At 38.5% G+C, this 24,857-nt stretch overlaps 1 protein-coding gene across 1 annotated transcript; it reads left to right on the top strand.

Moving 5' to 3' along the window:
• LOC104116613 (putative ABC1 protein At2g40090) lies at positions 1-24,857 on the top strand. The gene is made up of 12 exons (XM_070197007.1): positions 1-326; positions 6,246-6,400; positions 6,512-6,637; positions 6,799-6,894; positions 6,973-7,073; positions 17,951-17,987; positions 19,553-19,771; positions 20,248-20,359; positions 22,341-22,432; positions 22,517-22,696; positions 23,281-23,394; positions 24,191-24,857. The coding sequence occupies exons 1-12, from the start codon at positions 143-145 to the stop codon at positions 24,389-24,391; spliced, it is 1,617 nt and encodes a 538-aa protein (XP_070053108.1). The 5' UTR covers positions 1-142; the 3' UTR covers positions 24,392-24,857.

Below are 24,857 nucleotides of genomic sequence, written 5' to 3' on the forward strand. Positions count from 1 at the left end.
GGGGCATTAAATCGTCGTAAAGACATAAAAGCGTAAAAATAGCGGGGGCTAATGTTAGAAACAGAATATAGGAGAAGGTAGCAGTACCATTTAGCATATCGTTCTGTTTACATTGTCCGTCAACAGGGGCCCCACCAAAAAAATGGCTGGTAGGTCTCTGTGGCGCGCCACAAACAAGCTGTTAGTGGCGAGCACCGCCCTAGGTGGCGGAGCCGCCGTCGCCACAATTGCCAGCTCCGACGATCCAGCCATGGCCCTCAAGCTTTGCACAATTGTCCCTCTCCGCCTCTTTCGCGATGCCGTCACCGCTGCCACCATTGCTTTCGGTACGGTTCTCATTCAATTCACATAATTTCTCCTTTTTATTTTCTTTTCTTTCTCGTTTTCCGTCCTATGAAGCCAGGGGCGGAGCTAGAACACAACCTACGGCTTCGGCCGAGCCGGTAGCTTTTGTCTCAACTGTGTAAAATTCATGTAACTTAAACAAATTATATTTTTGAACCCATAAATTTCAAATCCTTACTCCGGCCTCGGTATGAAGCTTGTAGCCTCGGCTAGAACGTACAACTTTATTTATATTATGGAAACTTCTCCTAGTATAATTAATGCTGGATCCGTATGTGAGTTTCTGAAAATTTGAAGCTCTGTATGGACACGCAAGCTGATGGGTTGCGCTTCATCCTAAAGTTTAAGAACATGTGACTCTTAATTTTATTTATCATGATGTTGGTGTTATCTTAGCGTCAAAACATGATCAAATTTGAGCTATTTTGTTTTTGTGGGTCCATAGTGCTTTGGCCCCCGCTAGTCGTTTCATTGGCCTAGTCATGAACAGACTTAAGAGTATTGGAAGCGTAATTTTTGCAGATTTTGCTACTTCCAAGCCATTTGCTAATAGATAAAAGACAACTGGGGTGCACACTGGCTTCATAGACTGCTGGATTTCTCGGGCTTTAATAACTTGCGAAGGACTGACCTATACAAAGAAAAAGACTTGCGAAGGACTGTCATTTCTTCACTCGGTCCCATTTATATATTTAAGGTTGTAAGAAGAAGGACTCTGCAGTCTGTTCCATATGGCGTGCATTTCATTTTATTAAATGGTGTTTCCTTTTATGTGGATTCAAACCCTTTCAGAATATACATGGAACCAGGATGTTAGGTCACTTAAATAAAGATTGCAAAATTTGCTGCCATAAGAGGAATCAGTATATGAAAGCACTGAGATTGTACTTTTGAGGTTCCCTTTCATGCTAAAGTTTATCCAAGGTGCCCAGCTAAAGTTTCCAGGAATATTTGGAAATGGATCACTTGTCAATATGAAGCACACATTTCCTTCATGATATAAGTTGGATTTGGATCAAATGAGATGATTCATGGTGCCCAGCTATCGTGGGTAGAAGATCATTGAGTTAATTAATGTTTCTTTTTGTCGGTCAATAGTGTTTCACTTATGGGGAGCAGGTGAAATAAGTCATCTTTTAGGGAAACCTTGTGGAATAAGATGCATTTGGAGTTCCAGTTAATTTGGAAATTAAATGATAATGATGGCGCATACGATATGATAAAATAGGTAGGAATGAGAACAATAACATCAGAAGTGGTGGTAGTTGTGGCAAGAAGAACAATCAAATACATGCAGTTTTATTATTTGCTAGTATTATTTTTTATAATGGTGGTTGTTCAATCTTGTGTTTGCATTGATTGATCCATTGAGTAACGTTCAAACATAGATATCAAAACTGCCCACTAAAGTTGGAGTAAATGGGCTCATACTGAATGTTGTAGTTGGGATTTGAATTTGAGGTCTCCAGATTTTTACTCATATCATATTATTCCTCAACCATTTAGCCAAGATATTAACAGAATTTGAAATGTACTTCAAAGATAAACCGAAGGAAAAGGTTTATTTTTAGCCTTTATGGCTTTTTGGGTTCTGCACATTACATTCTTTAGTCTAATACTCATTACCATTTTAAAAAAGATTTCTTTCATCATTAGTTTATGAATATAGGGTATGAACCACATATACCCACAAAAAAAGTGGATGGATCACATAATTTAAAATGGAGGAAGCTAGGGTTTAATCCTCTTCTGCAACTATTTTAGTTGGAAGCTAATTTTGAACCTTTTTTAAGGGCCATTTGCTTCAGATCTAATTTGGTCTCATTTTAGAACCAAACATGGTATTCCATAATGAGTTTTAATTCTTGCGGAAGGATTATGAAGGGTTTAGGAAGACTATTATAAGTTTATGTACATTGTGTTTTATATTAATTATGGAAAAGAATTACATAAACCTCCCGTGAGGTTTGTAGTTGTAACACATGTCTCCCCTGCGGTTCCAAATATTACATACAACTCTGCTGCCATGTGACCAGGAGGTCACGGGTTCGAGCCGTGGAAACAGTCTCTTGCAGAAATGCAGGGTAAGACTGCGTACAATAGACCCTTGTGGTCCGGCCCTTCAACGAAACCCGCGCATAGCGGGAGCTTAGTGCACCGGGCTGCCCTTTTTTCTATTATGTGATGAAAAATGGATAAGTTTTCCACCATGTGGTCATTTATTTTTGTTCTATTTCATTTATCAAGATTACTTTATTAGGCTGATATCGTATTATTGGATGCATAATTTAATCCTCTTATGCCACTAAACTTTTCTATTACTCCCCCTTATTCACTTTGTTTGGTTATGAAATTACACATTTTAAAACTACATAAAAAGTATCATAAGTCGGAGTGGTTAATAATCCAAAATATTAGAAAATATTTAAGAAAAACATAATCAAAGAAGAATCTCTTTGACTCTCCAAATAATAAATGTGTCAAACAAAGCGGAACAAACAGAGCATATTCTTACATAATAACAATGAAAAAAAAAGATAAAAAAAAGAGAAGTAGAAAGAAATGCAGAATAATTTCATTCAAAAGAGAAAAGTGCAGAAGAAATAAGAAAAAAACATATTGCTTTTCTCTTTCTTGTCTATTTTATTTTGCAAATTTTAATAGTTTTGTTATTTATTTATCTTTTTAATAATGCAAAATCATCTGAAGAAGTTGAATGGAGAATGGTTGGGTTAAATTCATGATCCAATAAAATATGATAATGTAGTTTTGCACGCAAAAGAATAATATTTAAGTGTAAGGAACAAATTTTTATATGTTAAATTATACTTTGGGTACACAAAATCTGAAAGAAGAATTTTTTTTTTATGAGTAAAAAGTTTCATTGATTGGCATCAAGAAGATGCAAAGTAGTAGAAAAGAGGTTACAAAAGATATTAAGTTAGCTCCAAAACATAATTGGCTATTGTAAGGCCAGGGAGCTAATAAAGTGCCTCTCAGGGGAATCTACAGGAGACATGTTATGCCAGCAAAATAGTTACAAGAGACATCTAGCCTAATAGAGTGATTAGGAGTTAATAAACGCATAAGAACATTTTCTGTTCCTTTCTGTCCATAGACACCAACAAATACTAGCAGGGATCATTTTTCAAATGTTCCTGATGGCTTTACCAACTTTCCAACAGCTCCAATGTTCAAAGGCTATAATGCTCTGTGGCATGACCCTACTAACTCCAAAAATAAATAGAAACATGTTCCACAAATCAGCAGCAACTGTACAATGCAGAAACATGTGATTGTTGGTTTCTATACTCTAAAGACACATATAAAATCTATTCGCAATATGTATGCTTCTTTTACTGAGATTATTTTGTTGTCCATATTAACTTCCATGGCCAGCAGTCCACCATTTTACTTTGTGCACAAAAAGATGCATATCCAGCTTTGACCGAGTATCTCCCATCTTTGGAGTTGCCCCATTTTACTTGTCCATTGCCTGAGGATTGATAGCACAGTTTTCCAGTTTAGAGAGAAGGTTAAGTAGTTCTTCAAACGCCCAATCTTGTTTATTTCTCCTGAAAAGTACATTCCAGGTGCTACCTTCTCTATTCTGGGGAATAGAGAAATCAGGATCACAAGAAAATTGGAACAGGTTAGGATGATCATCCTTTAGCTTACAGCTATCTATCCATTTCCAAGTTCAAAGTGAGAATTTTGGAAGAAATCTCCCCAAAGTCTGCATATGCCCTTCCAAAGGCCAACTCCATATGGGGCTCTCCATAACTTGGTACACCAGTGATTCTAAATAACATGTTTAGTGTTGACTACCTCTTTCCACAGGACTTGATCCCTTGTGTATACCTCCACAGCAAGTTCATTAATAGTGCTTTGTCATACACTGCCAGATTTTTAGTGCCCAGCCCCCCATAAAATTTTGGCCTTGCTTAGACCAGTTCACTAGATGAAATTTATGCCCCTTGCTGTTACCTTCCCACAGTAAGGATCTTCTGAGCCTATCAATCTGCTTCAGGACCTTGTTTGGAATGGGAAATAGAGTTGTATGTTGGAATGCTGTCCAGGACACTATTTATTAGTGTAAGACCTCCCCCCCCCCCCCCCCCAACACACACAAACCGGAGAGAGATATTGCATTTGCCAAGGAGCTAATCATCTCTTTTCAAATTTCTCAATCACACCATTCCAGATAGCAGCAGCTCTGTAGTTAGCACCTAGTTGGAGCCCCTGATAAGTAGTTGGGAAGGAACTAACACAGCAGCAAAGTTTTTCAGCCAACTCCTACGTAACATTTGAAACAAGGAATAGGCCCGCGTGTGAGGGGGCGTATTGAAGACATAATTAATAAATAGAAGTGTGCTCTCTCTAATAGCTTAACGTTTTAGATGAGATGGTTATACACTTCAGTGTTCCCATCCCACAACCGATGTGGAGCAAACTCAATAAAAAGTAATACCTTCTCCTTTCTGCCTTACTTCTAACAGATTGAAAAAGTTGACAAGGAAGGGAACCAAACTCCTCTTTGTCTTTATTTACTCTTTTGCTTCACTTCATCACCTCCTTGTATTTTCTTACAAACAAGAGGAGCCTACTGCTTCACTTTACTTTTAATCTTTGCAACCCCTCCTCTTCCCTTAACCGAACACAGAAAAAGTCCATATTAGCTAAGCAAAGAATGAAGGTATTCCTAGCTGATATATTGTTTGAATTTACGTGATCCTTTTTCACATACCCAAGTCTGAGGCTCTGAGCTCAAAGCGCTCTACAAAGATAGGAAAAACATAATGTGAACACTTCCGGTCTCATACTCATGCTATTCTATATGCTTTTCAGCAGAAATTTTTAATCAAAGAATTAGTTCATCTCATCTTATTGTTGTATTTGCTTTTTTGAAAAATCTCATGACCGAGTTTTTGTATGCATGATTGGTAGGGCACTCATTTTTGGGTTTCCGGCATGTAGGCTTTAAGTCTATTCTGTCAAACATGGAGGATAAACCCTTAGTTCTTGTAGCAGGGAGGGAATAGTGGGAATGAGGGGTAAGTTCTATAGATGATGGCTTTTGTGTAAGTAAAACATACAAATTATTTGTGTGTATTTTAGATGATCAGAATGGTTTCTTGTATTGAGTTATACATCCTTGGAGTAAATTGTCTGTTTCATATTTAACAGCTTAACATGCATGATTTAGTAGGTTCATGAAGCCTTATTGAAGGATTGATTTTCATGTATGTGGTACCTTCATATGCTTTCCTTGCATGTAAGTTAAGGGTTGGTTTTAGACATTTGAGCAAATTAATGACAGGCCATTTTTGGTGCTCATGAGGGATGAAAATACTAAAATTCATCTTGAAGAAACTTGACTGGGATTGTGGCTTTTATTAACCATCGTCTTACTTCGATCATTATCATGTAGCGCTCTTAGTTGTAAGTTCAGTGTGTCATTCGGAATGTCAAGTAATGGAGCTATGAGTTAGCTGTGCACGTGCAGACTCATTCTGTATTTTAGCTGTTTTTCTGTTAAGACCTACCTGACAGTTAGACAGTTTGGATATACATGCTATGAGCCTCGTTTGAGAATTTCGTTGCCTTTTCCTTTAACCTCGTTAACTTGCAATCATAAAGCTGGGGGGGGGTGTGTGTGTGTGAAATTTTTTGCGTTCTTTTTGGCTTTGTGGGGTGATTATCTTTCAATATAAGCTATTGTAAGACTTTTGGGTTGCTTATGAGATCTTATGAAATAACACGTGTACGCATAATCATTGCTACCCCTTCATGTGATAATACGATAAGCTTGATAGTTAAAAAAGTCTGCTTTAGGAATTTTTAAAGGGGATGTACTTTTCAATATACTAAGATATGATCCAATTGTGTTTTTTTGTTAGATTATGAATATTCACTCTGGGGACTGCCAGAAGGTAGCTCAGAGAGAGCAAAAGTCAAACATGAAGTTCACATGAGGGGTGCACGCAGGCTTGAAGAACTTTGTTTCAGAAATGGTGGAATTTACATTAAGCTTGGTCAACATTTAGGACAGCTGGTATGCTACTTCTCTACTTAGGTTATTGTATAGATAACTGTATCATATTTATATTTATTCTGAGGCACTAGCGGTCCTGGGCTTATCCAACTTGACCTTTGGTTTGCTCAGGAGTACTTAGTACCAGAAGAGTACGTTCGTATAATGAGGGAATCCATGTTAAATAGATGTCCTCATTCATCTTTTGATCAAGTGCGTGAAGTTGTCAAAAAAGAGCTTGGAGGTGCACCTGATGAAGTATGTTTTAACTGTTAATTTATCAAATTCTCCTCAAAACGGATGTTATTGTTTAATCTGCCAGCACAGTCAATCTGATATTTGGTGAATAAATGGCTTATAAATTCTTGGACTTTGTTGCTTTATTGTGCACTCAACTAAGTTAAAACTTTTGTCTACAGATCTTTGATGAATTTGATCCGGTTCCAATAGCAAGTGCTTCTCTTGCTCAAGTCCATGTTGCTCGAACGCATGAAGGGCAAAAAGTTGCTGTCAAGGTCCTAAATGTTAATATTGTTATAAATTGGAGTGGGGAATTTTCAAAACATTTAGGGATCTCATTTCGCTAATTTCAGGTTCAGCACACACACATGACAGATACTGCTGCTGCAGATTATGCAACTGTGGAATTGATAGTAAACACATTGCATCGATATTTTCCTTCCTTTGATTACAGGTTATAAATATTCTACTTTTTACTAAGTTTCATGAATCCTAATACGATTTGTTCCCAGGGAGAGTATTTTTTTGATAACTGAGAAATCTCACGAACCACTGGCACACGGTTTGTAACTCGGTGGATAATGGGCTCACCCCTTCACTTTTCGCATATAGAGTATTAAGCACTTAGGATCATGTATATTGATCAATCAATAGCAATCAACTATTCCTCAACCCCAACTACTCCAAACCTTTATAGGGTATCTTTTTTTGATAAGATAAGTAAAGATTATTAAGGCAAGTACCAAGATGGTACTGCAAAAACAACTTTACAACAATACAGAAATCACCATATAGCAATTAAGTACACTCATCTCAATGAATCTAAAAAGTTTAGAACATCAGAGAAGTCTTCTATTGTCCTCTCCTTGCACCATTGAAACAGATTTTCTAAACAATTATACTCTAAAACTGCTATCTCCATCACAATGTTTTGGATAGCGTGCGGCGACAAATAGCGAAGAGGGCCCTCTTCACGAGGCGAGAGACGCGCAGAGAAGCACTCGCCTTTTTGATGTGAAGCGACAATTTATACAAAAATATAAATATTATATATATATATATATATAAAACTTAAAACTCAATAACAATAATATATTAATAAATATATCAATTCAAAAATTAAAAACTCAATAGATAGTCATAGTAGATTCATAAACTAAAGTCTAAAAGTCTAAAACAAGCAACATCTATTCGTCTTCAAGATTTTCAAATTCTAGAACTTCAAGAATGTTAGCATTATATTGGCTATCATCTTCTTCATCCTCGGAGTCTTCATCAATTAGGGACCGGATTGAACTTGCTACTCCCTTTCCCTTATAATTTGAACTTGAAGAACTCCCTCTAAGACCATAGATATTCTCTTCAACTCTAGCCGCCATAGAAACAGTACCCCAATCAAGATCATCTCCTACATACACTTGTTCATCTTCATGATTTTGTGGGGCTCCATTTAACCATTCATTTGCCTCGTCAATGTTATCCAACAAAATTGGATCAATGGTATCGCGAGCTTCATAACGTCGCCTCAATGTTCTATTGTATTCAATATACACTAGATCATTGAGACGCGATAACTCAAGCCTATTCCTTTTCTTGGAGTGAATCTGCGCATGAGTTGTTTAGATTAATTAATAGATACTAATAATAATACAATATAGAATATATTAATATAATAAATCTGCTTCTTACATGCTCAAATACGCTCCAATTTCTCTCGCATCCAGATGCACTACAAGTTAGGCTTAGTACTTTGATGGCAAACTTTTGCAAGTTTGGAGTTTGATGTCCAAATTGCATCCACCATTCAACTGTAGAAAAATATTTTAAAAGTTAATAAGTATTAAATCAAATAAATTAAATTAAAGCTATAAGGATATCTATATTAAAGTTAGTTACCTGGCGACCTTATGTCTCTGGCTCTAATGGCCCCCTGTAAACCAAATAGGTCATCTGCTTGTGAGTACCTACCAAACTCCTCCCCTATTTGATCTATCATCGCTGAATCGGGGACCAACTTCTTAAGACATTGATGGTATCCAACCCACACCTCTGAATCCAAAATGTCATCTCTAGTGTTCTTGTAAAATAATCTCGGGTTCAGAAGATGGCCTGCTGCATGCAAAGGTCGATAGTTGATTCGACCACCTGCTATCAATAATCTCAAAAACTTTCTCATATTTCCTAACATCTCCCTCAAATGACGCTTCAATAGTCTCTTTGGCTTTATCGATAGCTTCATAAAGATAGCCCATTGGTGGTTTTCTCTCCCCATCCACCCGAAGCACCCTAATCAAAGGACCGCCAACTTTAAGACCCCGAACGACGTCATTCCAGAATGATGGAGAAATAAGAACTTTGGCAGTTTCTTTGCCCGCAGCTTCCTTTGCATATCTATTATCTTTCCATTCATTTGAAAGAACTAGCTTTCTCAAGTTTTTCTTTTGCAAGTAAAAACTATGCAAAGTCAAGAAAGCCGTTGCAAATCTAGTCTTGGCCGGTCTCACCAAATTTCTTTCATTTGTGAATTTCCTCATCAAATTCAACAACAACGGCCTCTGACTGATGTATGATGTAAGAATATATCTTGACGGCCTTACTGAAAACTGTAAAAGTAACAATAACAATTTTATAGTTAATACTTAATAGGACATAAGTATAAATAAAGTTAAAGCTTTAAAGATAACTATATTAAAGTTACCTGAAGCATATGGGTTTTCCTTGAATATGTCACCAAACATCAAGTTGATACAATGGGCAACACATGGAGTCTAATAAATGTGTGGATACATAGCTTCCATCATCTTACCCGCACTAATATTCTCACTAGCATTATCGGTAACAACTTGTACAACATTTTCTTTTTAATTTTATCAATAGTCTTTCTAAACAAGCTGTACATTTTGCTTCCATCCGTAGAAGAGTTGCTAGCATCGTAAGATTCAAGAAAAACACTCCTTCTTTGAGAGTTCACCAACACATTTATGATCATTTTTCCATTCCGTGCTGTCCATTTATCCATCATAATGGAACATCCAAACTTGTTCCATTCCACTTTATGCTCCTCAATAATTGTCTATCTTTTTCACCTCTTTTTTAAGATGAGTTACTCTTAACTTCATGATAGCTAGGAGCCTTCATTCCTGGGCCATATTGTCCTACGACCTCAATGAATTTATCAAAAGTTTTGTAGTTAACACAGTTAAAAGGAAGCCCTGTATCGTACATCCATGCTGCAAAGGCACTTACGGCGCGATCCCTCAAAAATCTTCTTGGCTTTTAAACCTGAACCATAATCACCTTTTCCCTTTTCTGGTTGTTTTGCCGAGAAATAAAGATTAAGAGGACCTTTTGTCACCGTACGTGCCCTGGATGACCCACTAGAACTATTTGAAAATATCTTTTAAGTTTTTGGGAGAGGTCCCATTTCATCATCTTCATCAATTAGATTTACCGATGTTTCATAATTCATTTGAGTTCTTGTCACATTTTTCTTCTCAACAAATGCTTTTACTTCCTCCCTAACCTCAGGCGGACAAAGAGGACATTGTACTACATTTTTAAATTCACCTATCAAATGTTGCTTATGACGAGTTATTCCACCATTATATGTTTTTTCACAAAACACACATTTAATTGCGGATCTTGATGAGCCTTGTATAGCATTATTCCAAGCTATATCATTTCGTTTATTACTATCGGATGATGCCATTTCAATGCTGTTTTATAGAAAAAAAACTATCAAGTCAATATGCAATTAATTCTACTCTATAAGACTATAAGTATATAACTGAAAAACAGAGCAAAAAATAAAAAACAGAGCCTAAAAAGAGACTCTACACTGCCTTTGCTCTGCCTCTGCTGCTTGCTCGAAACAGAGCCAAAAAAAATATAAGAGAAGAAGAAAGAGGAATGGAAGAAAGAAAGAAAGAGCATCTGCCCTGCCCTGCCTCTGTTCTGCCCTGCCCTGCCTCTGCTCTGCTTGTCGAAAAACAGAGCACAAAAAAAAGACAAGAAGAAGAAAAAGGAAGAAAGAAAGAAGAAAGAGTTGAAGAAAGAAGAAAGAAGAAGAAAAAGAAAAAGAAAAAAGAAGAAGACAGCAATGGTCGAAGAAAAAAAGAAGAAGACAACAACGGTTATTGTCGCTGAAATAGTAGAAGAAGAAAGTAGAAGAAGAAGAAAAGAAAAGAAAGAAACATACCTGGGTTACTGTCGCTGATGGCTGATGATGGAAGAAGATGAATCCCAAGCCCTAATTTTTCTGTTGCTGAAAAAAGGTTGTTGAAGGAGAAGAAGTGAAAAACCCAAGCCCTAAATTTGTATTTTAATCTCTGTTGGTCGCTGCCTTTTCTTCCTTTTTTTTCAAATAGCGTCGCTTCACAGCGCCACTCACCTCGCAGCGCCTCTCGCTACACAGGCAGAGGCACGCCCCTTTTTTGAATCGCAATGCAACAGAGCAAAATGGCGATACTGCCTCGCGTCGCCACACGCTATTAGCGACGTAGCGCTCGCTATTTACAACACTGCTCCATCAAAACACCTCTTATAGGGTATCATTTGAACCACATGTTTTTGTAACCTTTAAGAAAGTGGACCTTTGGCCTAATTCAACCTCAAAAGCTAGCTCGTGAGGTGAAGATCGTCCAAGATTTATAAAGAGACAACAACACATTCCCTTAACCAATTTGAGGTAGTCCAACAATCGAGCATTGAACTTTCGGAGTGTGGGCAACATAATATGAGGGTCCAACGTTTGGTAGACCAAGCATAGGAATGGGTCTTTCTTTGATTCTATGTTATGAAAATGAACCTTGGGCCTAACTTAACCTCAAAAGCTAGCTCATGAGATACACTTTGGGGAAACAAGCATATTCCTACCTTATGACTATTTGGACTATAACAGTTTCAGATCATCCAAACCATTTAAGGAGATAACAACCATTCCGTTAACCAATGTGGGGCCCAGTGTTGAACATCAGAGTGTTGACAACATAGAATAGGGGCGTAATCAGGTAGACCACAGATAGGATTCTCTGGCTCTGATAGCATGTTAAGAAAATGGATTTTGGGCCTAACTCAACCTAAAAAACTAATTCATAAAGCAAGGATTGCCCAAAGCCATATAAAGAGACACCATTCTATTCTCTCATTCAATGCGGAACAGTCTAATGATCTTCACATTTTTCATGACAACCTTTACTTAGATATAATTCCACGACCATAACAAAGGCAATTTGTCTGTCAATGATGTATATATGAAGGTCTGTAAACTTGTTCTCGAGATTTGTATTGGGCAATTGATCAAAAACATTTTCATCTTTCTTTTATCTCTTTATTTCTTTCTCAGAACTTGGTGATGTAAAATCACTTGGTTTAGTTCAGTTCTTTACCCTTCTACTCTCTTAATTGTGTTTAGCTTATACATTTCACATTTTCCTTTTTCTATTTGTAATTTTGGAATTAAACTTTTAAAGCTTACTCTGGGACTCGTTAAACGCCTCCTTAGCTTCTATCTTTGTTCTCATGTACTCTTCAAATGCTTCTCCATCTTTTGCTATTGGTAAGTTTCTATACCACTCTTTTTTCACTTTAATAATCTTTGCACGTTCTCATCCTACCACCATGATTCTAGTCATGAAGCCCTCGGATTAACTTGTTACTTTTTTAATATAACATGTCATTGCCTTCCACACGCTATTTGTGTTAGCTTCTAAGCCTCGTGCTCTCCCCTTCAATTGCTTGTCCTTAAATGCTTTTGGTTTATGCCTTCTAGTGTCCAAAAATTGTGGTTGAATGTAACTCCCCTTTTTCCTCTCTAGTTTTTTACTTCACATCGAGGATCGCCAGTCTGTGTTAGGTGATTACAGCTTCTCCTGGTATACCCTTGCAATTTTTATTTGTGGCCCTTTTACTTTTTTTTTGTAAGAATGAAGTTTGTCTAACTGTTGTTGGCTATGGCTATCAACTCTTAAATACGATCAAGTGTGATCCCCTGTAGTTAAAATAGGTGGTACAACAACAACAGACCCAGTGTAATCCCACAAGTGGGGTCTGAGTAGGGTAGTATGTACGTTGACCTTACCCCTACCTTCAAGAAGGTGAGAGGTTGTTTCCGAAAGATCCTCGGCTTAGGAAAGATAAAAGGAAGGGCAACAACAATCACACTAGTTATAAAACCGAAGCAAAAATACAAAGATACAAAACTAAAAGTGAGTATTGTAATCAGAAGGCCGAAACGAAAGCAACGACAAGTAATCACATAAATCAAGGATTACGAAAGTACATAAATAACGCTAACTCATGTACTAAAGCTACCGTTACAGATAAGGACAGCGCTAGGCGACCTATTCTAACCCTTTACCTTTATTCTCAACCTTCACACCTTTTTATCCACGGTCATGTCCTCGGTGAGCTGAAGCAACGTCATATCTTGCCTAATCACCTCTCCCAATACTTGTTCGGCCTACCTCTTCCTTTCCTTAGGCCCCCCAGGGCCAACCTCTCACACCTACTCACTGGTGCATCTGCGTCTCTCCTCTTCACATGTCTGAACCTCCCGCATCTTGTCCTCCACAAGGGCCACACCTACCTTATCCCGAATAATTTCATTTCTAATTCTATCCAGCCTGGTATGCCCGCACATCCATCTCAACATCCTCATTTCAGCCACCTTCATCTTTTGTACATGGGAGTTCTTGACTAGCCAACACTCAACCCCATATAACACAGTCGGTACCACCGCTTTATAAAACTTATCTTTAAGTTTAGGTGGCACATTCTTATCACACAAAACACCTGAAACGAGCTTTTATTTCATCCATCCCGCCCCAATACGATGTGTAACATCCTCGTCGATTTCCCCATTCCCTTGTATAACTGACCCAAGGTATTTAAAACTCTCTCTCCTAGGGATGACTTGAGAATCAAGCCTCACTCCTTCGTCCCCACCTTGAGTTGTCCCACTGAACTTGCACTCCAAGTACTCTGTCTTGGTCCTGCTCAACTTTAAACCTTTAGACTCCAGGGTTTGCCTCCAAATCTCTAACCTCCCATTAATACCACCTCGCGTCTCGTCAATCAGAACAACGTCATCTGCAAATAACCTGCACCACGACACCTTTCCTTGTATATGGCGCGTCAGCGCGTCGATAGCCAAGGCAAATAGAAATGGACTGAGAGCTGACCCCTAATGCAACCCCATCATAGCTGGAAAGTGTTCTGAGTCCCCTCCCACGGTCCTCACTCGAGTCTTAGCTCCATCATACATATCCTTAATAACCCTAATGTAAGCAACAGGGACACCTCTAGCCTTCAAACATCTCCGTAGAACCTTTTGGCACTTTATTGTAATCCTTCTCTAGGTCGATGAACACCATATGTAAATCCCTCTTCCTTTCCCTATACTGTTCCATCAACCTCTTAACAAGATGAATAACTTATGTAGTCGAACGTCCTGGCATAAATCCGAACTGGTTTTCAGAAATATCCACAATCCTCCTCAACCTCAGCTCCACCACCCTCTCCCAGACTTTCATAGTATGACTAAGTAACTTGATGCCCCGGTAGTTGTTGCAACTTTGGATATCCCCCTTATTCTTATACAGCGGGGCCATCGTACTCCATCTCCATACTTCGGGCATCTTCGTCGTCCTAAAAATGACATTAAATAACCCAATGAGCCACTCCAAACCCGCCCCGCCCACGCTCTTCCAAAATTCAACGGGGATCTCGTTAGGGCCGGTCGCTCTCCCCCTGCTCATCTTACACATAGCCCCTCAACCTCCTCAGCTCTTATACGCCTACAATACCCAAAGTCCCGACGACACTTAGAGTGTTCTAAGTTGCCTAGCTCAATGTTCCTATCCCCTTCTTTGTTCAAGAGTTTATGGAAGTAAGTCTGCCATCTATGCCGGATCAGTGCCTCATGCAACGAAACTCTGCCGTCCTCGTCCTTGATGCACTTCACTTGGTCCGGGTCACATGCCTTCATTTCTCGCACCTTGGCTAACCCGTACAACTTCTTATCCCTTCATCTCCCTCCGAGTTCTTCATACAAACGTTCAAACGCAACGGTCTTGGCCGCAATAACTGATAGCTTCGCTTCCTTCTTAGCCATCTTATACCGTTGGCGTTCCCTATTCGTCCTCTTTGCCTCCTCGTCCACGCTCTCCAGAAGCTTCAGATATGCCACTTTCTTGGCCTCCACTTTACCGTGAACCTCATCACTCCACCACCAATCCTCTTTACGACCACCAGATGAGCCCTTCGAGACCCTTAATACCTCTTTAGCAGCCTCCCTAATGCAATTCGCAGTCGCGGTCCACATACTACTCGCGTCCCCACTACTCCTCCATGCTCCCATAGCCAACAATTTATCTCCCAACTCCTGTGCTCTGTCTTTTGTCAAAACTCCCCACTTGATCCTAGGTAGACCAAACACAACCCTCTTTCTTCGCTTCCTCATGATCTCCAAGTCCATGACCAGAAACTTATGCCGAGTCGTGAGGTTCTCACTCGGGATGACCTTACAGTCCGCGCACAGACCCTTATCAGACTTCCTGAAGAGTAGATAATCAATTTGGGTCCTGGCCACCGAACTCTGAAAGGTGACCCAAGTGCTCTTCCTTCTTCGGAAAACTAGAGTTGGCAATCACCAAATCGAAAGCCTTAGCAAAATCCAGCAGGGACGTACCACCTCTATTTCTAACTCCGAAATCGAAACCGCCATGCACGTCATTGTAGCCCCCAGACGTTGCCCCAATGTGGCAATTGAAATCCTCTCCTATGAAAAGCTTCTCAGTGTGCGGAATACCACACACAACCTCGTCAAAATCCTCCCAAAAACGCCTTTTGACCTCCCCATCCAACCCCACTTGAGGTGCGTACGCACTAATCACATTTAGAGTAAAACCCCTAATAACTAGCTTAATGCCCATCAACCTATTGTTCACCCTCCTAACCTCCACCACGAGCTCCCGAAGATCCCTATCAACCAAAATACCTACACCGTTCTTGCCCCTCACGCATCCAGAGTACCAAAGCTTAAACCCATCTACATCCCGTGCCTTATCTCCCACCCATCTAGTCTCCTGTAGACAAACTATATTGACCTTCCTCTTATGGAGAATCTTCGGTAACTCTACAGACTTACCAGTCAAAGTCCCTATATTCCAAGACCCAACTCGCAACCTAGAGGCATCCTTACTACCCTTACCCCTCTTGCCCCCTACACCCCCACCCCCCTGAGAACCCCTCCGAGGACATGATCTTACCCTGCCATCATTCAGTACAGCCACTATAATCTAATACACTCTACGCAGAAACTACCACAGAAGTAGCGACGAACTAATGATCTGAAGGCACAGAAGTATGGGCTCGGCTAATGAACTAGGGATGATATTAGCAGCAAGGTATGTGAGACTAAGTACCCTAAAGAGTGCTAAAAAGGTCCGTAAACAGATGCAATTGAGCTAAATAGATTAACCACGATTAGAGCACAACGACTAATAAAGAACGCAGTAGAAGCAAAGCAACAGATAAGAGCAAAGCAACAACAAGCTAATAGGCAATGTACAAAAATTTAAACTAAAATACCAAATCGATACTACAAGCAAGCAGATAAGTACTCTAACTAGGACCAATGCACAAAACTACAAACAAACAAATATGCACTGTTATCTAAAGCAATTCTGCAAGAATGAAAGAGAAAGGAGACAGGAGATCCGGAGGTACCAACTCCGGGTGGATAGAACCTGGATCATCGATTTGGATGTCGAGGCGTTGCTGTAACATTGGCCTTCCACTCACTCCCACATGCCTCCTCTGCCGCTGGTCTTTGCTGTTCTTCGCCGGCACGAGGGTTTCACTCGCCTCTTCTTGATATTCTCCAGCAGTTTGATAACAGGTTCGGTTTCCAATGTCGTAGCTGCTGCTGCACGTCAGAATCAAATCCCAGATTCCACGCGCCTAACTCTGCTGCCAACCGGCTGTTCCCTCTCGCCGGGGCGTGAGCCTCACGCGACCTCTGATGCCGGAAAAATATGTACCTGCACACAAAAGCCAAGCAAGCAGGATTCCAAACAAGAAGAGACGGCGCTGTCACTGTTACCCCAGAACTGGTCACCGTCCAGATCTGGACCCAAACAGTCGCCGGCGGTGGCTACGGCAACAAGAAACAGAAAAGAAAAAGAAGGGCAGAGGTGAGAAGAACAAGAAGATCAGAAGAGAAGATAGGAGAAGAGGAAGAGAAAGGGCTACTTACCTGTTGAAACCGGTGACTCGCCGGAGGAGGTGGTGCTAAGGACCCAAACAGTTGCCGGCGGAGGGGGTAGAGGAGAAAGGCGATAGAGAAGAGGAAGAGACGAGAAGAAGAAACAGAAAGAGAAGGGCAGAGGCGAGAAGAACAAGGTCAGAAGAGAAGATAGGAGAAGAGGATGAGAAAGGGTTACTTACCTGCTGAAACCGGTGACTCGCTGGAGGTGGTGGTGCTAAGGACGGTAGCGTTTGGTCAGTCAAGAGAGCGAAGAGAGAGAGGGTGAAGAGAGAGTAATAGAAATGGAAAATGTTAAAGTAGGTGGTTAAATTAAGTTAAACTCTAAAATAGGCTTTCATTTTCCATTCCTAGCACCATAACTATATTCCCATGTATTTATCCAAAGCCATCACTATATTTACCCACTTGTCCATTCTGATTCCTCAATAAAGACCTGTTTGGTCATTCAGATCCTTTGGACCAGGATATCTGTATCTTTTTCAGATTTTACTTTAAGTTGCCTCATCGAATCTTATTTGCAGAATAATTATTATGTCTTGTCTCCTATCTGCATAGTAGTCCATGAGATAATCCTATCAATTCTGTTTACTGCTGCAACTTCATTCTTATGTTTTCGTCTTACAATTATTCTCATCCTTTTCTGTTTTTATACCACAAATTTGAAACCGTATTGTAGATCTCTCTGGCCTTTTCCCTTTTATCTCTTGTAGACATGCAAGATTAACTCTTCTCTTAGAGATATCCACCAAGTCTATTGACTTCTTTGTCAACGAGCCTATGTTTTCACCTATCCGAATCTGACTCTTTTATATATACATATATATTGTATACACCAATATCCAACTACTTACTTTGCACGATATATTATACTGTTTGGTTTTGTCTTCGTATGCATATAAAAAAAATATAGTATGTTGCATTAATCAGATTAATGCTTAAAAGTAAAAACTAAACCCTTAATTCAAAAGGAGTTCAAGGACACTCATGATGCAATGCCTAGTTCCTATTTGTTTGACTATGATCTGCGTTTGTTTCTGACCAAGCTTCCTTGAAGAATGCAGGTGGTTGGTTGCTGAAGTTCATGAAAGTATACCTAAGGTAGCTGCTGAAACTCAGTCAAATCTTCCTAGTATCAATTTGACTGATTTCCATTTCTCTTATTCATGACAGGTGCTTAATTCTGTGAGCACTGCATGTTTTAGGACAGACTTTTATTAAGTTTCCAACTTTTCTTGCGTCTTTTAGCTCCTTTGATCTTGATGTCTTCCAAACCTGCATCATGAGAAAGCATTGAGAATTCTTGTCCCCATGTACTGGAGTCTTTTTGTTTCCTGAATATTTTTGGTGCAGTCATTAATTCCTATATACATATGATTGCTCCTTTTCAAAGTCAAGAAGATTTTAATATTTTTGTATACAGTTTGCACACGGGGTTTCCCCTTCTCCTGAAATTATGGAGAAAGTATGCTCCTAGTGCTAGTAGGTACCAGCTGGTGCTCTGATTTTGGTACTGTTTCGTGTTTCCAGTAAAAAGGAAATTTTCTTTGGTAGGTCCCTTAAAGAGAAAATTTAAAAAATTTGAATAAAATTTGAAAATAATTGGAAAAAGAGTTTGTGGAAATGTGTTTGGATATTTGTAGCTTCTTTGAAGATTTGTGATTGTTTTGTCCGTGAGTCTTTTTTTTGGACAAAATCTTTGGGGAACACTCTCAAAGCAGAACTTTTTTTGCTTTGATAAGTAAAAGTAACACTCTCAAATCAGAACTTCAAAAAACAGTTTCAATAAAGTGTTTTGCTAAATAAGCTTCTGAAAACTTATTTGATGTGCTTCTCTAATGTATGTACTACATTTTAAACATCATAGGAAACTCAGATAGTGCTCTTTATCTTTAATTATCAATTTTGAAATGCTTGGAGTCAACATTCTGAAAGCAGGCATAATCCTTGAAATAGCCAGACGCATGACGATCTATACAAAACATATTAGCAGTTAATAACAATTATTACAATTTTGTAAGCTGAGGCCTGAGAATGCAAGTCAATTTTTGCTGCAGATATGGCTTTTTGATGTTTTTGAAATATTACTGTGTTTCTTTAAGATATTACAGAAAAAAATAATCGAAGGTGTGTTTCTGTTATTCCCTGAAAGTTGTCAGAGAACACTCATTTGCATGTTTAAATGTTATAACTATATGAGACTTCATTCTCATCTTATGAGGTCTTGAACTTTAGTAGGACCAAGCTGATGCTGTACGTTTTTAAGTATCACCTGTTTGATGCAAAATTTAAATTAGCATGGGTTCATGGATTAGTTGATCATACATAGTTGTTGAAAGGAAAGGCTGCAGCAACATGTAGAATTGTTCTGATGGTACACGAACATATCATACTCCTTGAGTCTAGTCTGTGATTGCAGGTGCTATTCCCATGTTAGCAGAAATTATAAAGATTCTGGCATTCAGCAAACTATCTTCTTTTCCGCCACTCATGTCTCTTATGCTTGCTCTTTTAATTCTCTTCACTTATTGTCAATAATGTGCTTTATATGTTCTCTTATTTTCTTTTGTTGTGATATTAATGTTTTTCATACCTTTTATTTTCATGAAGAATTTTCTTTTAAGGTTTTAACAAAATCTTGATAAGTTATAATGTTGTCTAATCAGGAACTAGATTTTTTGGTTGAGGCCAAAAACAGCATAAAGTGTATGGATAACTTTCGGAAGCTATCTCCTCGTATTGCAGACTACGTTTATGCCCCAAGGGTATATTGGAATTTAAGCACATCAAAGCTGTTAACCATGGAATATATGGAGGCTGCGCAAGTAAATGACTTGAAGAGCATCCAAAGATTTGGAATTCAGCCAATTGATGTTGTAAAGTTGGTAAGTTGTTTGATTTCACGTTAATGCATTATGATTATGATTTATGGCAAGCTTTCATGGATCCTTGGTCAAGATGCCTTATAGCTTTCATTTCTAGTATATTGCAATTTATGTATATTGGTCATGTTTCTTGGATGCATCATGTCCCAAGGGTATAGTTGCCCGCCTTTTCAGTTTTCAATGTTCAAATAGATGACTTCTGAGGTACCTGGATTGACTTGGTCTCTCATTTAAACTATCATGCTATTTCGCATTTCTACCTTACTGGGGTATTTCATGACTTGACGCGAGGACCTTTACTTTTGGTTAATCATTATCCAACATTATGTTTAATTTCTGTTGATTTTTCTTTGATGTCTCTATATCATGACATTCTTTGAAAAGATTAAATCAATAGGTGTACATCAGTTTCTCTGATATAGTTCATACTTTTCATTTGAAGTAATTATAAAAAGCTCATTATGCCACCTATGTAGGTTAGTGAGACCTTTGCTGAAATGATGTTTAAACATGGTTTTGTGCATTGTGATCCACATGCTGCAAACTTGCTAGTCCGCCCTTTGCCTTCCAGCCGTAGGAGCATTTTTGGTAAGCCTTTCATCTCTCGTAATATTGTTATGTTTCTTGATGGAGTTGGATCGTATTTATACCTTCTGTCTATCCAAGGAATTTCAAATTAAGTTCGATATTGCTGAAAGTTGTCTTTCCTTTTGCTTTAATGAAAAGTCTGTAATTCAATTATCCAATGTTGAAATATCTTAAACGTATCATGCATTGAAGTTATGTGCACTTGTCTTACATTTTCTTTCTAATTTTTTTCTTACCATTCAAACTCATTCCGAATTATTGGATGTAAGGAGATTTAGTTTTGAGTGTCTAGAGAGGCAAATTGGTTGCAGTTTTTTGGTTATATCTGTGGCACCATACCTCAAAGGTGAATAAAATGCTGTTTGCTGTGTCTGCCTGCACATAGGTTAGGGAGGTAAAGCTTTGTCAATACGATGCATGTGAGCCATCTTGAAGGATGGAGATAAGGTGGGCATGGATGGGTATTGGGGGACTTATCTCCACCCACCACTCTGCCTACTGGAGATACTTCACCTCCAAAATTGCAGATGCAATTGTTCTAGGTCAAGCTATAGTTACTATGTGAACCTAAAAATGATCCCATTTGGATTTGGTTGAGGGATTTGCTTGGAAAGAATTGATTTTGGATTTGGTTTCCGGAAAACAATTGTGTGTATTTGGATTTAATTTTAAAAAGATTTGGTTTTGAAAAACTTCTGTATCTGGATTTCAGTTATAAACTTCTGAAACATTATGACTGAAGCCTTAAGACATTGTAGATGTTGGTTAAAAGATCACGAGAAATATCAACTGAATATCTCTATTTGCTAGCAACTTGGTCAATAAACAAAAAAGAGAATCTCTTTGTTGGCCATATGAATTGAATAAAAGGGTAAGGAAAGAAAAGAGGAGAAAGGAACTGTCCGGCCATAAAGTCTGGACAACCAGTGGGAAAATTAATAAAAAATCACTTAAGAAATGTTTTGAGCTACAGGAAAAAGGTTTTTTTTTTTTTGGGGGGGGGGGGGTGGCAAATTTTATCAGCTGTTGGACGGATATCCAAAACTTAAGCAATTGTGATACCAAATTGGGTTGTTCACCCCCCAAAAGTTGGTTTTAAGTTTGTTTATAAGCTTTTTGAATCCAATCACCATGTTAGGATATAAACAGAGCTTAACTGTTCATTACGATGAAAGAGTTAACATTTACAAATCTATGGAAAAGACATGGACCTTCAACTCATCCATTCCTAGGTACCCTCAGAACTGTCAAACCTTACCTTTACTTAGGCCGAAGTAGATCATGCAAAATGGCATGAAAGATCAGTGAAAGAGGACTTGATCCTGATGTTTTCTGTTTGTTTTTTGGAGCACAATTCTCATGTCAACTTGTATAAATGACTTATGAGCATCGTGATTAGGAACTCTTAACCTCTTTGGTTGTTTTTTTTCCTTCGAAATGTCTAGTATGCGGGTGTATCCTTTTTGTCCCTTTGCTTCAGTGAAACCCTTTAAGATTTCATTAAAAAATGCGTATTTTCATGCATGTATGCCATGTGTTTCCTTGTCCCCAACTTGTATAAATGACTTATGAGCATCGTGATTAGGAACTCTTAACCTCTTCGGTTGTTTTTTCCCCTTCAAAATCTCTAGTATGCGGGTGTATCCTTTTTGTCCCTTTGCTTCAGTGAAACCCTTTAAGATCTCATAAAAAATGCGTATTTTGATGCATGTATGCCATGTGTTTCCTTGTCCCTCACCCTGAAAGTGTTCGGACTAGGAGCAGTTCCAATTTAGGATCCAAAAATCTCCTTTTGCTCAGGAATGGACAAGGTGGTTCTTCAGAATCCACTCTCCAGTTACGCGTTTTAATAGTCTTTCCACTCTTTTAATCAGTCCTGAGATGAGCTTTAATGGTTGCCAAAAAAGATTCAATGTCTGCTTGAGCAATGAAGATGACATTGTGTAGTTTCTTTCTCTCAATATTTATCCATCTTGCGCAGGGAGGAGAAAACCCCAGTTGATACTTTTGGACCATGGGTTATACAAAGAACTTGATTACAACACCAGAATAAACTATGCTTCACTGTGGAAGGTGAATTGCATATCCTTGATAAGTTGTATATACAGCCGTTGGTTTACTCGTTCTATTAACATTACAATGTGGCATTTACTGCAGGCTTTGGTATATTCTGATTCCAATGGAATAAAGGAAAATTGTGTAAAGCTGGGTGCTGGAGACGATCTTTACGCATTGTTTGCTGGGATTCTCACAATGAGGCCATGGAATAAAGTGATAGATCCTTCAGTTGATCATCTTGTTGTCAAAGGCACGGACAGTGACCGTTCAGAACTGCAGGTGACTTATTCTATCAGTATGGAGCTAGTTAAGATTATGAATCTCCGAAGAATCTCGTCCTAGATTCAGGGAGAAAATAAAATAAGCACGACCTGAATCTAGGATGAGTTCTTATTTCTCCTTAGCTTTGGCGGCTTAGCTTTATTATCTAGCAATGCAATATTTTCCTTAATTCCTTTTTATTTTTTCTGGATAGTCTGCACGGAATATTTTCAAAAAAGCCGGTAAGTAAAATGGGTTACAGAGATATTTCTGTCATGCAGGCTGATTCATTTTAGCTTTAGCTGAATTTTGTGGGGCAAACATAACATTATAGTACTGTATCATGTAATGCTTGTGTGAAAATTATAGTGCATTCACCTTAACTCCTGTAACTTCTTCCTGTCCGTGCTCCTCTCTTTTTGGGTCTATGTTGAAATAAAGATAGGAAGAGAAAATGATTTGTGACAGAGAAGTCTTATTTACCTTGTAAAACACTAAGTATTCTCTTATTATTTAATATTTCCTAGTATGCCTGCTGTCAATGAAGGTCTGAATCTCTCTAATTTCATTTGCTTTTGTCAACTATTTCTGTTGTTCCGCAGATGTATGCCTCTCAATATTTTCCGCAAATCACTGAACTACTGAGGAGATTGCCCCGGGTTATTCTTCTAATGCTCAAGACAAATGACTGTTTACGAGCAGTTAATGGGTCATTGGTACGAGTTTATTTTTGCTGTTATTAATATGGTTAGACTAGAATGAAAATCTTACAAACTCTGAGAACCTTCTTTTGTCGGATTCATAAACCAACTTATTTGAAATAAGAAATTCAATACTTCTCGACCCTTATTTAGTTAACTGTCAACCTTCCTGAGACGGCAAATTGAGGAAAAAACTTTCATCCCTTCTCCAAAAGGTTTATTTTTCTTTATTTTTTTATTTTGATAATGTAAAATCCATCACCCAAAACTGTGAGCCCAATGGTGGCATGTTTCCACCTTGTTCCTTGGTGACTCGAAATCCCCACGTTAGGTGTGGAAGCTCAATAGATCATAACCACTAGGCAATCCCTCCCTTGTCTTCCAAAAGGTTTCATTTTAATTGCATCTTAGAAATATATCAGTCAGATTAGTTGCAACACCTTCATAACTAGAACTACCAAAAAAACTGATTTTAAAGAAACGAGTAAATGAATGTATTCCCAAATTGTTTGTCCTCTCTTGAAAGAATTTGTTATATGAAGCATCTTTTGGATTCTTCTTCGGGATCTTTACATAAATAACCGGCCGAATTCATCTGCTTCCTTTTTTTAGCCGGTACACATGGATTATACACTGATTGTACATGGTTATACACGTACTATACATGGATTACACATATATTATACATCCCCAGGCTACTTTTAGTTTAAGTGATTAAGTGAGCGGCTATTAAGGTTAATTCTTCTTCTTCCCTTCTCTAACCTGACTTCAGGAATTATCAACTGATATTTCTCTCATGCTTTATCAACAGGTTCAAGGGCCTTCTCTTGAGTCGTTCTTGATCATTGGAAGGGTTTCATCTGAAGCCGTTCTTGAGTCTATTCTGTCGCAAAAGAGGTCGTTGTTATCTTGGATCAATTTTTGGGTACAGAAGTTTTTGTTGGAAGGCCGACTTTGCGCAATGCATATAGCAGTGTGGCTTTTGCAACTTCGGAAAGCCTTGACATTGTGAAAGCAAGTATTGTTCCAATTTTATTGGATGTCCGTGAATGAACTGACATACTGAAAGCAACTAACAATCAGGAGATGGTAAATCTGGAATTTTGTTATAATTTAGAGAGTGGATACACCGATTCGTTTTCAAACTCATCCTCTCAGCTTGATCTCCCGTTGGAGCAGAGCCTGGAAGATCGCAATTCTTTTGTAATAAGTTGCGTTTACATTTTTTAAGCAGAATGATTCTTTTACAGTAGGAAAGGGAAACAGAAAAATGGATTAGTCCAAAGAGCGGCTTCTGGTTGTACAATCCTTTAGAGGATATCGTAAGATGAGAACATATTTATTGGAATATTGTGTTAACAACAACATACCCAGTATTATCCCACATTGTGGTGTTTCGGGTAGTGTGTACGCAAACGTTACCCCTACTTGTGGAATATTGTGGTAAGTTGGCAATAAAATGTGCAATTTTTGTTTTT

The sequence above is a fragment of the Nicotiana tomentosiformis genome, chromosome 3 (genome assembly GCF_000390325.3).
Source record: "Nicotiana tomentosiformis chromosome 3, ASM39032v3, whole genome shotgun sequence".
Classification (NCBI taxonomy): domain Eukaryota; kingdom Viridiplantae; phylum Streptophyta; class Magnoliopsida; order Solanales; family Solanaceae; genus Nicotiana; species Nicotiana tomentosiformis.